This window comes from Mesoplodon mirus (assembly GCF_964341445.2).
Source record: "Mesoplodon mirus genome assembly, chromosome: 10".
Taxonomy (NCBI): domain Eukaryota; kingdom Metazoa; phylum Chordata; class Mammalia; order Artiodactyla; family Ziphiidae; genus Mesoplodon; species Mesoplodon mirus.
In genome coordinates this window covers 71,359,187-71,374,878 of record NC_138986.1, presented here as the reverse complement: position 1 = coordinate 71,374,878, position 15,692 = coordinate 71,359,187, and the positions used below count along the sequence as shown (strand labels likewise).

The window sequence follows — 15,692 nt, the reverse complement described above, 5'->3', positions numbered from 1 at the left end:
AACAAACCAGTGATTAGTAAATTGACAGCTAATTTACTAGTGTAATTTACTAGCTGTTACTGCTGATTTACTAGAACATCAATAGGAGACAAAGAGAGCAGTATCTTGGAAGTTCTGAGGGAAAACAACTGACAGCCTAAAGTCATTCAGTAACAAGGATGAAATAAAAGTAGTTAAGACTAACAAAAACAAACAAACAGATTTATGAAACCAAAATCCGAAGGGTTGAGGAAACTGGGGCTTCTGACTAAATTCTAATGGTGAAGAATAAACCATAATGAATATTCCTCCTCCTTCTCACCACCTGGTTCAGGGAAGTGCAAACATATGTCTTATCCAGATGAGAAATGGACTCTTAGATACTGTGTATTCATAAATTAAAAGTTTCCTTTTTCACACTGTCTCTGGCCATGGGGTTGGTTCCTGAGGCTGCATAATCCGTAGAAAGAGCACAAGTTTCATAGAAACTAACATGGCTTCAGATCTCTTCTCTGCCTCAAATTACACTCATGAGCTGTTGATCTTCAGCATCAGTTAACAGATCTGAGTGGTTTTGCTCAGCAGTGAAATGGGGTCTAAGAATGAAACATCCCAAAGTCATTGTGAGGATTAAATGATGTTTGCTAATCACCTGATGCATTAGAAGCAACAGGAGGTGGGGTTAGTAGAAGTGGTTATTGCTGTGGTGGCTACTTTTGCTCTTCTGCCCCTACAATACTGAGGCTGCTTACGTTTTCTATTCCTTTGCATCCCTATAATTATCAGCATGTGTCTTACCATGGCTCTGCTTCTGGGAAAAATTAAGTATTATCATTATTATTGACAGGGCATGTGGGAACATGTTTATGAATCTCTGTTTCACTATAAAGCCTTTTTGGATTATAAATGTTTTGCTAGGATGAGGCCAGTAGCAGGTAGTGATGTGAGAGAACTTGCAAGGCATTAGGAAGCAAAGACAAGAATTTTACAAATCAGGAAAGTTGTTGACTGCAAGTAAATGGATCGGGTTTTTGGAACAGTAGAGACTTAAGATCCAGCAAGATACAGTCTGAACTCCAAGCTAACCAGAATTAGTAGATCATATAAAAGGGACAAAGTAACTAAAGAGAAAGGTTTAATGTGTCAAGAATGTTCATGATAATTAGAGTGAATGTTGTTTTAACAGTACCTCCTGTGCCTTTCACCTACAGGCAGAGATTGATCCTTGAAGTCTGCTGGCTTGAGACTTAAGGACAGAGACTATTAGATGGGGTGACCATGTAATTGTCCAAACTGGGGCAGATTGGAGAATGAATGGAGCCTCTATTAGTAGTTACACTGAGATAACAGGGGGCAGGCAGTAAACTGTTAACTGTAGCAAACTAGAGACTATGTTCACTCCACAACTAGAGCTTCTAGATGAAATGGGAACAGAGGTGTAAACAGAGATGAAGTGGGAATAGAGGATGGAAACAGATTAAGTAGGAATAGAGGATGAAAACAGAGATGAAGTGGAAACAGTAGGTGGAGACTTGCTGACATGAGGATTTATAGGGGGTTGGGGGGTGATGGATATACTGAAGCGAAATGTTATATATGGGTTTCTTTCAATACGAGATCCTTGACACCATCTTTTAGGTGGGGTGATCTTCCAGACCCCAGTGCAGGGAGGAGCCAGAAGTAGTATTTTGTAGGCATCCCCACAGCTGAGCAGTCCTGGGAGGACAGTTTTCCATTTATCTACTGGCTTCTAGGGTAGGAGTGGTATCTGGGAAGAAGATAGAAGAGCTAACAGTGTCAGAATATAAAACACATAATACTAGTGGGACCTTATCAAGAGAAGAATCAGTGGGTTTTTTATAATCCTTTGTTTAAAAAGTATTGTGGTTTGTATTGTGCTTTAGAAAGATATCAATAATGAATAAAGGGAGAAACTTTGCTTGAAAAGGTGAGCTTCAGTTATTGATTATTTCTGTGGAACACTTCATTCTCTGGCAAAGATGATAAATGTTCCTTTTGTCCTTTTTTGAGTCCTTTGCTTTCATTATTATAGCCACTGGTCACATGTTGCTGCTATTGAGTATGGAAATACTCTCCAAATTGAGATGTGCTAGGATGTACAAGTGTAAAATACTGCATTTCCAGACTTAGGATGGAAAAAATAATGTAAAATATCTCGTAACTTTACATTGATTATATGTTGAAATGACAAGATTCTGGATATGTTGCATTAAATAAAAATATATTATTAAAATTAATTTGACCTGTTTCTTTGTACATTGTTAATGTGGTTATTAGAAAATTTTAAATTATATTTGTGGCTTACATTATATTTCTTCTGGACAGCACTGTTCCAGATCATAAATGTACTCTTAAAATTTTAATATATTATATTTTTTAAATAGTCACATTTTCTTTATGTATATTTTTTATTGAAATATAGTTGATTTACAATATTGTGTTAATTTCTGCTGTACAGAAAAGTGATTTAGTTATACACACACACACACACACACACACACACACATATTCTTTTCCATTATGATTTATCATAGGATATTGAATATAGTTCTCTGTGCTATACAGTAGGACCTTGTGGTTTATCCAGTTCTATATATAAAAGCTTCCATCTGCTAAATCCAACCTCCCACTCCATCCCTCTCCCACCCCCTACCCCTTGGCAACCAACAGTCTGTTCTCTATGAGTCTTTTTGTGTTTCATAGATAGGTTCATTTGTGTCATATTTTAGATTCCACATGTAAGTGATATCATATGGTATATGTCTTCTGGCTTACTTCACTTAGTATGATAATCTCTAGGTCCATCCATGTTGCTGCAAATGGCATTATTTCATTCTTTTTTATGGCTGAGTAATATTCCATTGTATATATGTACCACATCTTCTTTATCCACTCGTCTCTCGATGGATATTTAGGTTGTTTCCATGTCTTGGCTACTGTGAATAGTGCTGCTGTGAACATAGGGGTGCATATATCTTTTTTTTAACATCTTTATTGGAGTATAATTGCTTTACAATGGTGTGTTAGTTTCTGCTTTATAACAAAGTGAATCAGTTATACATATACATATGTTCCCATATTTCTTCCCTCTTGCATCCTCCCTCCCTCCCACCCTCCCTATCCCACCTCTCTAGGTGGTCACAAAGCACCGAGCTGATCTCCCTGTGCCATGCAGCTGCTTCCCACTAGATATCTATTTTACATTTGGTAGTGTATATATGTCCATGCCACTCTCTCACTTTGTCACAGCTTACCCTTCCCCCTCCCCATATCCTCAAGTCCATTCTCTAGTGGGTCTGTGTCTTTATTCCCGTCTTACCCCTAGGTTCTTCATGACCTTTTTTTTTTCCCTTAGATTCCATATATATGTGTTAGCATACGGAATTTTTTTTCTCTTTCTGACTTACTTCACTCTGTATGACAGACTCTAGCTCCATCCACCTCACTACAAATAACTCAATTTCATTTCTTTTTATGACTGAGTAATATTCCATTGTAAATATGTGCCACATCTTTATCCATTCATCCGATGATGGACACTTAGGTTGCTTCCATCTCCTGGCTATTGTAAATAGAGCTGCAATGAACATTTTGGTGCATGACTCTTTTTGAATTATGGTTTTCTCAGGGTATATGCCCAGTAGTGGGATTGCTGGGTCATATGGTAGTTCTATTTGTAGTTTTTTAAAGAACCTCCATACTGTTTTTCATAGTGGCTGTATCAGTTTACATTCCCACCAGCAGTGTTCCCTTTTCTCCACACCCTCTCCAGCATTTATTGTTTCTAGATTTTTTTGATGATGGCCATTCTGACCGGTGTGAGATGATATCCAAATATATGCCCAGGAGTGGGATTGCTGGATCATATGGTAGCTGTACTGTTGGTTTTCTGAGGAACCTCCATACTGTTTTCCATAGTGGCTGCACCAGTTTACATTCCTGCCCACAGTGTAGGAGGGTTCCCTTTTCTCCACATCCTCTCCTCTCCAGCATTCATTATTTGTAGTTTTTAATGATGGCCATTCTGTAAAATAGTCACATTTTCTAATGGCATAGCCCAGTGTCAGGAATGTTTCTTCTTAATTTCTCATTGTTTTATCATGGTTTCTAATACTTTATGTTTTTAGTTTTCACAAGCACTTGCTGACTCTAAAGCACTTAGAACCATAGATCAGTAGAATACTTTTGAGGTGGAAGAGGGATTTAGAGCTGTTCTAACACCCTCAGTTTAAAAGGGAAGATCCTGAGGCTTGTAGGTATATGTACCTTCCTTAAAGGCTACAGTTATTTCATAGGAGAAGCCCACCATTGAGAGAAATCCTGGGTGCTTCCTTTTGTAAGGCAGAAAATCACCTCATTAAAGTTATCCTCTTTCAAATAATTTATTTCTCTTTGGTATATGCCAGTGGTTCTTAACCTGGGTTGACTTTGCTCCCCAGTGGACATTTGGCAATGTCTGGAGATGATTTGGTTGTCACAGCTGAACTAGATGCTACTGGCATTGCCGTGGGTAGAGGAGAGGTCAAGGGTGCTGCTAAATACCCTATAAGGCACAGGATACACTCCCACGATGAAGAATCATCCAGCCCCAAATGTTCCTAGTGCTGACATGGAGAAACCCTCATATATGAATTAGTTTTTTATTCTTAAAAATGATGGTATTAGTGGCATCACTAATTGGGTGGGCTGGCTGCCAGCTGGGAGGTCAGCTTCTGTATAGTCAGTCAAAGTTCCCTTTTCTAAGAGCTACCGTTTCCTCATTGATAAAATGGGGACAGTTCAGGGCTCAAGTGGGTGGACAGAACACAAGCTCAGAGGCTTAGTACAGGGGAAGCAAGACAGTTACTAGTGGAGAGAAAGGGGCGGGTGTCATGATGAAGTGGACTTTACTGGCTGAGCAGATTTGCTTTCTCAACCAGGCTGCCTTCATTTGCTTTTGTGCTATAGGTCCCATTGTCTGAGTGATTCCTGCCAGAAAGATATAAGGGACAGGTAATTAAAAATGGGGGGTGAGAAGTCCCTGGTCAGGGGGCAGATGCAGGCCTGAGCAGGAAGTGGGTCTTGCTGTATGATTGTGACTGGCCAGTGTTTGGTTTAAGTTAGTATTTACTTTGTTTTCAGAGAGAAATGATTGTTTTTGAAGTGGTTTTTTTAAATTATTTATTTATTTGGCCATGTCGGGTCTTAGTTGCAGCACGTGGGATCTTTAGTTGCGGCACGTGGGATCGAACCCGGGCCTCCTGCACTGGGAGCGTGGAATCTTAGCCACTGGACCACCAGGGAAGTCCTGAAAAATGATTTTTGAACATGTGTATATTTGTGTATAGGTAATACCAAATAAGGAAGGAGTGGTTAATCCCTCTGAGGACAGGACAAGAGTAGAAAATAACTAATAAATTGGAGAATTGAATAAAAAATGACAAGTATAGCCTTGAAAACAGAAAATGCAAACTTCTAAAAATGCAGTATTTGCTGTGATTAGTTAAGTGAATCGTGGAGAGAAAAACTGACCAGGAATAAGTAACTATATACTCTGGTACTTTTAGAACTTTTTAATCCTGGAATTTTTCAGAGTATGTGTTTGAACTATTAAACCTTTATTTTAATTCTGCTAGTAGACTACTTCTAGGATAAGGAGTAAACTTCTGGGCCTTGACGTTTGAGAGATGTACAAAATTTGAAGATGATTCAGAAGATACTTACAAAGATAAATTAAGGAGAGTAAAAGAGAAGGATAGTTTAGAAATACATAAATTATTAAATTTTATAGAATTTGAGAAATGAGTTTATGACTTCAGAAACAAAACCAAGAATTAGGCCTCAGTTGTGTAATGAAGAGTTAGTTCTCTTTAGAGATGAGGAAGAATTTCTAGAGAAAAATGGTTATTAAACACATTGTAGAGAACCAGGGCGTCTTCTGGCCAGGCAAAGCAGTAAAGGGAACATGGAATGGTACACTTTGGATTTTGTGACTAAGATCCCTGGTAATAAGACGGAGCTCCTATCTGATGGTTATGTGACATTGGCCTTTTGGAGTGAGAAAGGAAGTTGGGGTATGTAGCTATAGATAAATATGACATTCAGATATAAAACTGCAGCGTTTGTCTTCCTAGAATGTTTTTGTTCAGGGCCTCCTGACAAACGCATACATATTTTCAAAATGTAGCTAAAATACTATTTCCTCAATGAAGTCCTTTCATATTCCGAGTAACAATTCCCTCCCTCATCCCTGTGCTTCCATACCACCTTCTATATATCTCTTTTAAAACATTTATCATATCATATTGAAAAGACCATACTGAAGTTTTCAATTTAGTTTATTTAATTTTTTCAGTAATACATTCACATGATTCCAGAATGAGAAGTGCCATGGTCATACATTTGTCTCCCACCCACCCTTTTCCCTCCTGTGCACAGATGCAGGTAACCGTGTTATTGTGTATCCTTTCAAATCATCTTTATGCATGTATAAGCAAACTGAACAAATAGTTGTATTTTCCTAACTTTTTATCCAAAGGATTTCATATTGTGTCACTATCCCTATTAAGATGATGGTCAACAGGTACTGGTTAAATGAATGAGTATACTAGTAAGACAGGGCTTGTTTGTTTGCTTGTTTTTTAACTTTCCCCATCCCAGGGGATCCTTCTGTGGCTCCACTTAGAAGAGGTAAACTAGATTGGGGTCACAATCAAAAATTGTCACCAGCCCTCTTACCAAAGAAGAGTTGAGTGCTGATAGATCACAGCTCCAGCCTTCTAAAGGACTCTGACCTTTCCAGAAAGCAGAGACTCTGATCAGAGTAATGCAGTCTAACCAATATTATAAGAAGATGCAAATCTTCTTGGCCATGGAGCCAACCAAATGATGGTATTAGTTATCAAGACAGAATGTTAGATTTCTTGTTAGAGAGGAAAATATCTCATGTGCCTAGAGTAACTCTGATGTAAATGTGCTTAACAGTAAAAAAAAAAAATAGCCTCTCTTATTTCTGTGACTCAGTTTTCAAAGAGTTGCAAAAGTACACCAGTGGAGTTTTAAAGATATTTTAGATCATTTAGGTAGATGTTCTCTTCCTACTGATACTTCTTGTATTAAAGAAAAAAGGACTCAGAAAAAAATGAATAACTTAGCAGGATCCATATAGTTCTGACAGGTTTAAATCAATTCACATCAGACAGGAAGTAATCATATGAGATGACATATTTTTTCCCTAGAAACAAATTCCCTGGGGACAAGTTTTCAAAATCTGTGAGCCTTTTAGATAAAAACAAGTTGTTTTACATGATAAATCAGGTACATCAAACTGCCAACTATGTTGTACACTGAAACTAGGTTTAATTTACTTATGTTACTGTGAGTTTGCTATTTGTTCTAAGATATCAATAAAACAAATGATCACAACTGAAGTAGCAAAGACAGATGAAATTGTATGAAAGTAAGTCAGCAAGCAGGGACATCAGTGATCCCTTGCAAACTAATGACTAGATTTTCATCTGGCAGTTGAAAAACAAAGCTCATTTTGAGGCATAATTTAAATGGTTTTCAGGTCTTGTGTTTTTTCAGAAAGTATTATCTCTCACAATGGCACGTTAAGAAAAATGTCGCTTAGTTTCAGGGGAGATGAAGTTTAATCTTGGCTTTTCTGCTAAAGAACTGTGGGGTTCATTCAAGTCCTGACCTCTGATTTTCAGCCTTAAATGAGGGGAGCGGATGATAATTTGGTGTATGTTGTTAAGATCCCTTTCAGCTATGAACTTATTTCGGTAAAAAGGGGAAAATAAAAAGAATGGTTATCTGACCTCCTTAATCATGGGTATTTTATAGCATGTGAGTGAAGTGGTAGTAACTATGGGATCTCTGGTTGATTGAAAATCAGAACATAAAAAAATTTGAAAGTTTTGATATATGTACCTTGGTTTCTTTTTCTACAAAACAAGATGATGTCACCTTAACAAGTAATGTCTATCAATTTAGTTTACTACTTGAATATTTTGTGTTAGCCTGGCATTCTTTTTTTTTTTAAACTCTGGCAACTTGCTGAGGGTTTTATTTTGACATATGTTTATAAAACTTGTGGTGATCAAAATATAATATAGATTTGTGAGCTGGCTGCCATCCTGAAAGAAAACACCCATTAAATTTTTTTCTGGCTTGTACCCCTAATGATTGATTGCACTGATATACGAGTGAAAGTCAACATAGTTTCAGCATTTTTGCCATTTAAATTTGGAGTAATAATAATCATTTTAACTGCTCACCTAGATAGGAAAGATAATAAGGTGTTTTTCTTTGGGTTAATATGTATGTTTCATTTATAAAGTGTAATCTAATAAACTTTGGATAGTTTTGACTAATTTAGAATATGACGACCAGGACAAAACTTGGGTCTTTATGTGCTTTCTAAAGAAATTAACCAAGATATTAGAACAAAAATGTCCAAAGAAGGAGGAAAAAGCCCAGTGAAATGGGAGACAAATTCCTGCAGAAATGGCCTGCAGTCTTCAGAGATGAAATTTCTTACTTAAAGCATAGGCCATCTGTTTATCAGCCTTATTTCTCTCCTCAGGCCTCGGAAGAAAGCCCTTCAAGAAGAGGGCTGTTACCTTTAACTCAATAATATTACCGATCTTCTCTCTGATGTTACAATATTCTTACCTAACTTTTTTTCTAAACCACTGTACAGACTATCATGAGGAAAACAAACTCTTAAACGGTAAGTAATATACATTTACAGTAAAAAATGAATCATATTCACATGACTGAGTACAATATTGCCTCACAGAATTATTTGGGGTATTTAGATATTTTTTATACAAAGGATGTGTTTACTTGCCTAAGCTTAGAGGATTTGGCAGAGAACTTTGTAGATCCCTTATTGCAGCCCTCCTTTTTTTAATTTTTAAATATTGATGTTTTTATTTTATAGGATAGATTTTTTTCAGGAGTGTAATTACTGTTTACATTCTTTTTTTATATGATCTTTATTGGAGTATAATTGCTTTACAATGTTGTTAGTTTCTGCTGTACAACAAAGTGAATCAGCCATATGCATACATATATCTCCCCATATGCCCTCCCTCTTGAGCCTCCCTCCCACCCTCCTTTTCCCACCCCTATAGGGGGTCACAAAACATCGAACAGCCCTGAGTCTTACCATAATCCCTTCTATAACATTCCTGAACATGTGTTCATCTCCCTCAGCTTGAATACTCATGGTGACTAGGAGTTCCACCCTCAGAGGCCAGGCTGAAAGTGTCCCTCCCTCAGGACACTTGTACACTGAAACTCTTCCAGTGTCTACACAGATGCTGAGCAGCCAGTCTATTAATCTCCCCTCCTCTGGGCTCGGCGGCTCTGGCTTCCTCAGCCGTTCAGTATGACTTGGAATTATGACTGACACTGTCGCTAACCCCCCAAAAAAGTTTGGTATGACACTTACAAAATGCACGGGGCTACTCTGACTGAACCGTATTACTAATGTATGTTTAAAAATTTGGTGTTTTTTTCTCCCTGTTTGCACAAGAAAGTTATAGAAATTCAGCTAATAAGCTGGATTGCCAGATGAATTACCCTTTCTTTTTTAACTAGAAAAGATTGTCTTATTGTAGACTACTTTATGCAATTTATGATGTAACACCTGAAGTTGTTTGTCTGATAGTATCACTGATAGTATCTTTGGAGCTCTTCCGTGTTCTCAGAGTTTTCGAAAACAATGAGAAAACCAGAGCCTTGAAAATGCGATGTTGAGGACTTCCCTGGTGGCGCAGTGGTTAAGAATCTGCCTGCCAATGCAGGGAACACTGGTTCGAGCCCTGGTCCAGGAAGATCCCACATGCTGCGGAGCAACTAAGCCTGTGAGCCACAACTACTGAGCCTGTGCTCTAGAGCTCATGAACTACAGCTACCGAAGCCTGTGTGCCTAGAGCCCGTGCTCCACAACAAGAGAAGTCACCGCAATGAGAACCCCATGCACCACAATGAAGAGTAGCTCCCACTCGCCACAACTAGAGAAAGCCCGCGTGTAGCAACAAAGACCCAATGCAGCCAAAAATAAATTAAAAATTAAATCTTAAAAAAAATAAAAATAAAAAAATAAAATTTGATGCTGGGACACATCCACAAGAATGTATAAAATGAAAAAAGACAGAATACCACGTGTCAGCAAGGTGGTGGAGCAACAGGGCTCCCATACACTTCTGGTAGAAAGTGTAAATTGGTATGACCACTTTGGAAAACTGTTTAGCAGTATTTACTAAAGCTAAACATATACATGTCCTATATACCTACCAGAATGTAGATGGATGTTCTTTAAGAATGTATATGTACATGTACAAAAACATTTATAACAGCACTATACGTAATAGCTAAAAACTGCCCAAATGTCCATCAACAGGAGAATGAATAGATTCTGGTATATGGTATGTTTGTACAGTGTAGTAATACTCAGTAATAAAAAGGAACAAACTACTGATGCATTCAGCCTCCTGGATAAAATCTCAGAAAGCTCCAGACCTGATTTATTGTTTACTATTAATCATGCTGATTTGACATTAACTGAAACATCTATAGAGCTGGACCAAAAAAGCCAGACCAAAAGAGAACATATTTTATGATTCCATTTTTTATAAAGGCCAAATGCAGGCAAAAACTAATCATGATGTTAAAAGAATAGTGGTTACCCTTGGGGGAGGAGCGCTGAGTGGAAGGGGGCACAGGGATGTGCTGGCTACAAGAGTATGTTTTACTTATGAAAATCCATTGAGTAGTACATTTATGACTTGGGTCCTTTTATAATATTTCAATAAGAAGTTTACTGAAAAGGTGGGGGGAAAAAAGAAAAATGCTACTTAGATGAATTGTAGCTATTTTGTTTGTTTTTCTTTGTGAAGGCACGCTTCCCAAGAGCCAAGCGACAGATCCACTTGCCAAAGAAGGGCCGAGTTCTCCAAGGTATGCATTCTTGTTTTACTTTTTTAAAGCGTAATCAGTTCTACACCAAAATATACACGTTAAAAAAAATGGCTCTACGTTTGATTTATTGCTTATTATATTAATTATGCTTCTTTGACACAAGAACTGTAGTGCCTCATTTATCAGGCATTGCTGGAGAATGAGCTGTTCCATAAATATGAATTTTTAACATAACTGAAGTTTAACCCATTTTAAACACCACAACTTTAAAAAAGAACTATTTTTTTCTGATTATAAAATATACATTCATGGTAGAAAACTTAGAAAATACAGAGAAATACAAAAGAAAGTGATAAAATCAGTTGTAATCCCATCAACCCTGGATATAGACTCTTAATATTTAGTTTATTCCACACAGTTTATTCATGTCATACCTATTTCCATACTATTCTATTTTGATAATACAGTGTTACAGTATATTCTGTGATCAATTTCCTATGTCATGAAAGATTCTGCAAAAGCATTTTTTGTCTGTATTCTATCATATGATGGAAATTGATCATAGAATATCCATAATGTATTCAACTATTCTATTTTTTGTGTGTCTAGTTTGGTTTATCAGTTTTTAATGGAAATCCTTCAAAATGTATTGTACCCTGTCTTAGTAAATTAAGCAATCCATGTATATTTTTGTTAATGATATTTCAGATGCCCTTAGGGTTATGTGTGTTATTTGTAGTCTTTCTCTTACCACCTTTCCCCCATTGTGAGTCTATAACAGCAGCTTCCGGCTCTACTTGTTATACCTGTTAAATTATTTCATATTCAATTTTAAGTTAAGGGCCTCAGGATACCTTCTAGCATTCACATTGGGGGCCTGTATACAGGTAGTAAGTGCAAAAACAGAATCAATTTGATCAATAGCTATTAAAAAACCGAAGACTTAGTTTTTCCTTAAGTTTTTACTGTTGACCATTAAGCATCTTTGGTGAGTTAATTTCTTGAGGAGTAATAATATATTTGTGACAGGGAGGAGTGAAGGTAATAAGCATGTAGATTTTGTCATGCTCCTTCAGAAAACATGTTGTGTTACTGCTCTGATAAAAGGAATTTCAGATGTGTAACCTTTATAAAAAGTGCCTTGTCAAGGATGTTGTTTGTTTTTATCCAAGTTGGAATATATGGAAGTATAAGTATTTTAAATTGAGAAATAATTGCTTTATTATTTATTTCATGGTAACACCACTGATTATTTAGAAAAATAATTTTACCTAGAGAAATATATTTTTCACTGTAGATTTTGAACTATATGTTTTAAATCATTTTTATTGTGTCATATTTTATATTTTTAAATTGTATATATTTTAAAATTATATATTTAATGATTTAACATGTTACTGCACATGATTATTTATTCTTTTAAAAATATTTTACAGCTACGACTGGTTCCAAACAGACGCTTTAGCCACCATTGTCATATATACTAAACAGAAGGTAAACACATTTTTAAGATCAGAAAAAAACAAAAAATTAAATAATAAATGTTAGCTATGCACAGGTGTACTTTTCTAAGAGCTCTTCTTGTATTAACTTACAGCAACTCTGTGAGGTAGATCCTTTCGTTACCACTATTTTACAGATGAGGAAACAGAAATTAAGTAATTTACCCTAAGTCACACGGTAAGTGGCAGATCTAGCGTTTTGAACCCAGGCAGGCTGGCTCCATAGTATATGCTCTTAACAACCATGCCATAGCGTCTTAGGGAAAAAATAGACTAGGAAGAAGCATATTTTATGTGCTCTTCTGTGATTTTTTTTGTTTGTGTTTAAGCATGGATAACAGCAGTGAGAGTCCAAGTTTAACTTCACCGTACGAACTAATTTCCTGCACTTAAATTGGAATTCAAGAGACAGGAGAGACTGTACTGCTGGAGCTTAGTATGCTTAAGCCACTAATGGGGTTCAGTTAATGCCCTCTGAAAACTAAAATTAAGGAGTTAATTCATTCATTAAGTATTTATTGAATCCCTGCTTCATTTTCAACACCGTTGTAGAATTCAGGGATCTAATGATGGGCCAGACTCATAGAGACTGAACTCTCACCAGGCTTACAGTCCAGCTGGGAAATCAGATAAATAAGCAGGCAACTTACAACATCTCCAGACACATCCTCCAGCAACTGGCAAGGTTCCCACACTTGAGGAACTGTGGAGATTTAAAGACAAGTTCTGGCAGCTAGGAATTTCTGAGAACTCATGCTACTTCTGTAGTAGCAGAACCACATCTGAGCTGGTGAGTGCCTCCTACTCCTGCAGCAGGATTTGATGGCTCCACAGGAGTGACCAGCCTCTGCCTGAAAGAGCCAAGAGGCCCAGAGAGGCACTGCTTGTCCTGCCTTCCACTCCCTCCCGGTATTGTCTCCTAACCAAGCAGTCCTGAACCAAGAGGACAGGGCCTGGCGAAGTTGGGGTCTGTGTGCTCTCATTGGTGATATCAGTGAAGCGCAGAGGATGGATGATTAAGGGAAGGCTGAAGGTTTCTACGTGGAATAATGTACTCAGTGTATGGTGTAAACGATAGACACCAAAATAACTTGAACCAAAGTTACATAGAAATTAGAGACATCTAAAAATTTGTTAGTGAATTTATTATTATTATTATTATTATTTTGATAAGCTGAGCTTGAGGTGTTATTTGCGCAGTGTCACATAATAGTAGAAAGATAAAAATGAACACAAATATCTTGGCTTCTTTTTTTTTTGGAAGAGGAGTTATTATTATTTTTTTAATTACATCTTTATTGGAGTATAATTGTTTTACAATGGTGTGTTAGTTTCTGCTTTATAACAAAGTGAATCAGTTATACATATACATCTGTTCCCATATCTCTTCCCTCTTGCGTCTCCCTCCCTCCCACCTATCTTGGCTTCTTGTCTGATTCTAATTTTTTTTCCAAATTATTTATCCAACAAATATTTGAGCACCTACTTGGTGCTGAGCAATATTCTGAAGACAATATTCTGCCCCTTACACTTAGAGCTTAAAGACGAGCGTGTAAGGTAGACATTAAGCATAGACAAATGCATAGTTAAAATTGTGATATATGCTTTGAAGGAGAAGAACTGGGTTGTATGAGAGAGTAAAAAACAGGAATAATGTGTATTTAGCTTGTGGGTTCTGTAAATAAGTACCATGTGAACTTCCACTGATCAGCTTAAAAGTAGAGTAATAGGAGTTTGGTGAAAATTTACTTTTTAATCTTCTCTTTTCGATTTCCATTTAAGGATATCAATTTAGACTCAGTAGTAGCTGATCACCGGGATGATTCCTTTAGAGCAGAAACAGTTATCAAGGATTATTCATATCTTATACATATTGGTAAGTACCTTATTCTGTATTAGTGGAAACAACTTTTGTTTCCTTTAGCTATAGTAATTACTGGTGTAGAGTCTCGGTACCTAAAATATTTTTTTTTGACATAGCAGAATTTAATAATACAATAAAAAATGTTGAGTACGTAGATACACACCCATATATAAATTCATAGCTTTCAAATAAAATTAGTTACGATTATGTATGTGGTCCCAAAGTAAGCCTTAAACTTTTTTGAAAAGTAGAGCTTTTATAACCATATTCTCTTACCCTAATCCAATTAATGTAAAAATATAAAAATGAAAAATGTAAACTCTTTTTTTTTTATACATCTGTTCCCATATCCCTTCCCTCTTGCGTCTCCCTCCCTCCCACCCTCCCTATCCTACCCCTCCAGGCGGTCACAAAGCACGGAGCTATAATATTTTATGTGCCATTGTCATTTTGGTTTGTCATTTTTGATTTTTTTCCTGTTATTTCTTTATACTAAGGAAAGCACTAACAAATGGCAGTACAACCTCACTTTTCCCAAGTTTAAAAAATTAGGTGCGATCAAAATCAATAATCATATGAAATACTTGTTGGCCCAGCTTTGTAAGACTCTGTAACTTAATACCTACAAGTAAATCTCTGGAGGCCTGCCTGTCATGTGCTCCCTCTGAGTAGACATCACCAGGTGCTGTTCTATCGGCCTGTCTCTTGCCAGCCACAAGGTTATACTGTACCCCTCCGCTGCCTGTCCCTTCATGGGCAAAGACCTACCATACAGTTCACTTCTGTCTGTTTTGAGAGGTTACAGATCTATCAGAAAGAAATCAGGACTAAACTCTAGAATCAAGGTAGCAGATTCTTAATCCATTTCTCACCCGTAACGATTCTAGGAGTTCATCCTTTTCTCCTTTAAAGAAGGTAATGTTATTCTAGTTAGAAAGTAGAAATGAAACAAACCAAAACAGCAAGAAGAAAACTGTATTTTAAGCACACATTCTTATGTAAAGAACGTTTCATTTACTTTTGCAAAACAGAGACTGAAACTCTCCAGGCCTCAGATGACTCGCGATTCAGCTCATGGCTTTACCATATTAATGAAGGACCTTTAGTCCTGAATTTGATTGGAGTTGATAAATGTTTTTTTCTTTCTTATTTCCCCCATTCACTAATCAACCTCAAATCTTAAACATTTCTTCTAGAAATACATGCTACCCTATTTTTTGCTAGCATAATATCTAATATATATTGTCTCTTTGGGAGAGTTTTAATCAAAAACTCAGATGTCTAGAAAAGTATACATTATTCATTAGCTCTGTCATGATTTTTCTTTAAGAAAGACCTCTGTGTCAGCATTGACTATGTTTCAAATACTTTATGGCTAGTTCTGTTCACACTGTAGCTAACTGTATCTTGCG

At 36.8% G+C, this 15,692-nt stretch overlaps 1 protein-coding gene across 1 annotated transcript in view; it reads left to right on the top strand.

Moving 5' to 3' along the window:
* Positions 1–4,452: 4,452 nt before the first annotated feature.
* The window catches only part of LOC309811198 (cytochrome b5 reductase 4-like), a gene marked incomplete at its 5' end in the record, with an annotated part of 38,436 nt that continues 27,196 nt past the window's right edge, over positions 4,453–15,692 (top strand). The window contains 6 exon segments of the mRNA XM_082633788.1: positions 4,453–4,506; positions 6,357–6,423; positions 8,687–8,716; positions 10,893–10,953; positions 12,351–12,408; positions 14,199–14,292. Of these exon segments, the coding sequence (XP_082489914.1) occupies positions 4,453–4,506; positions 6,357–6,423; positions 8,687–8,716; positions 10,893–10,953; positions 12,351–12,408; positions 14,199–14,292 (364 nt within the window).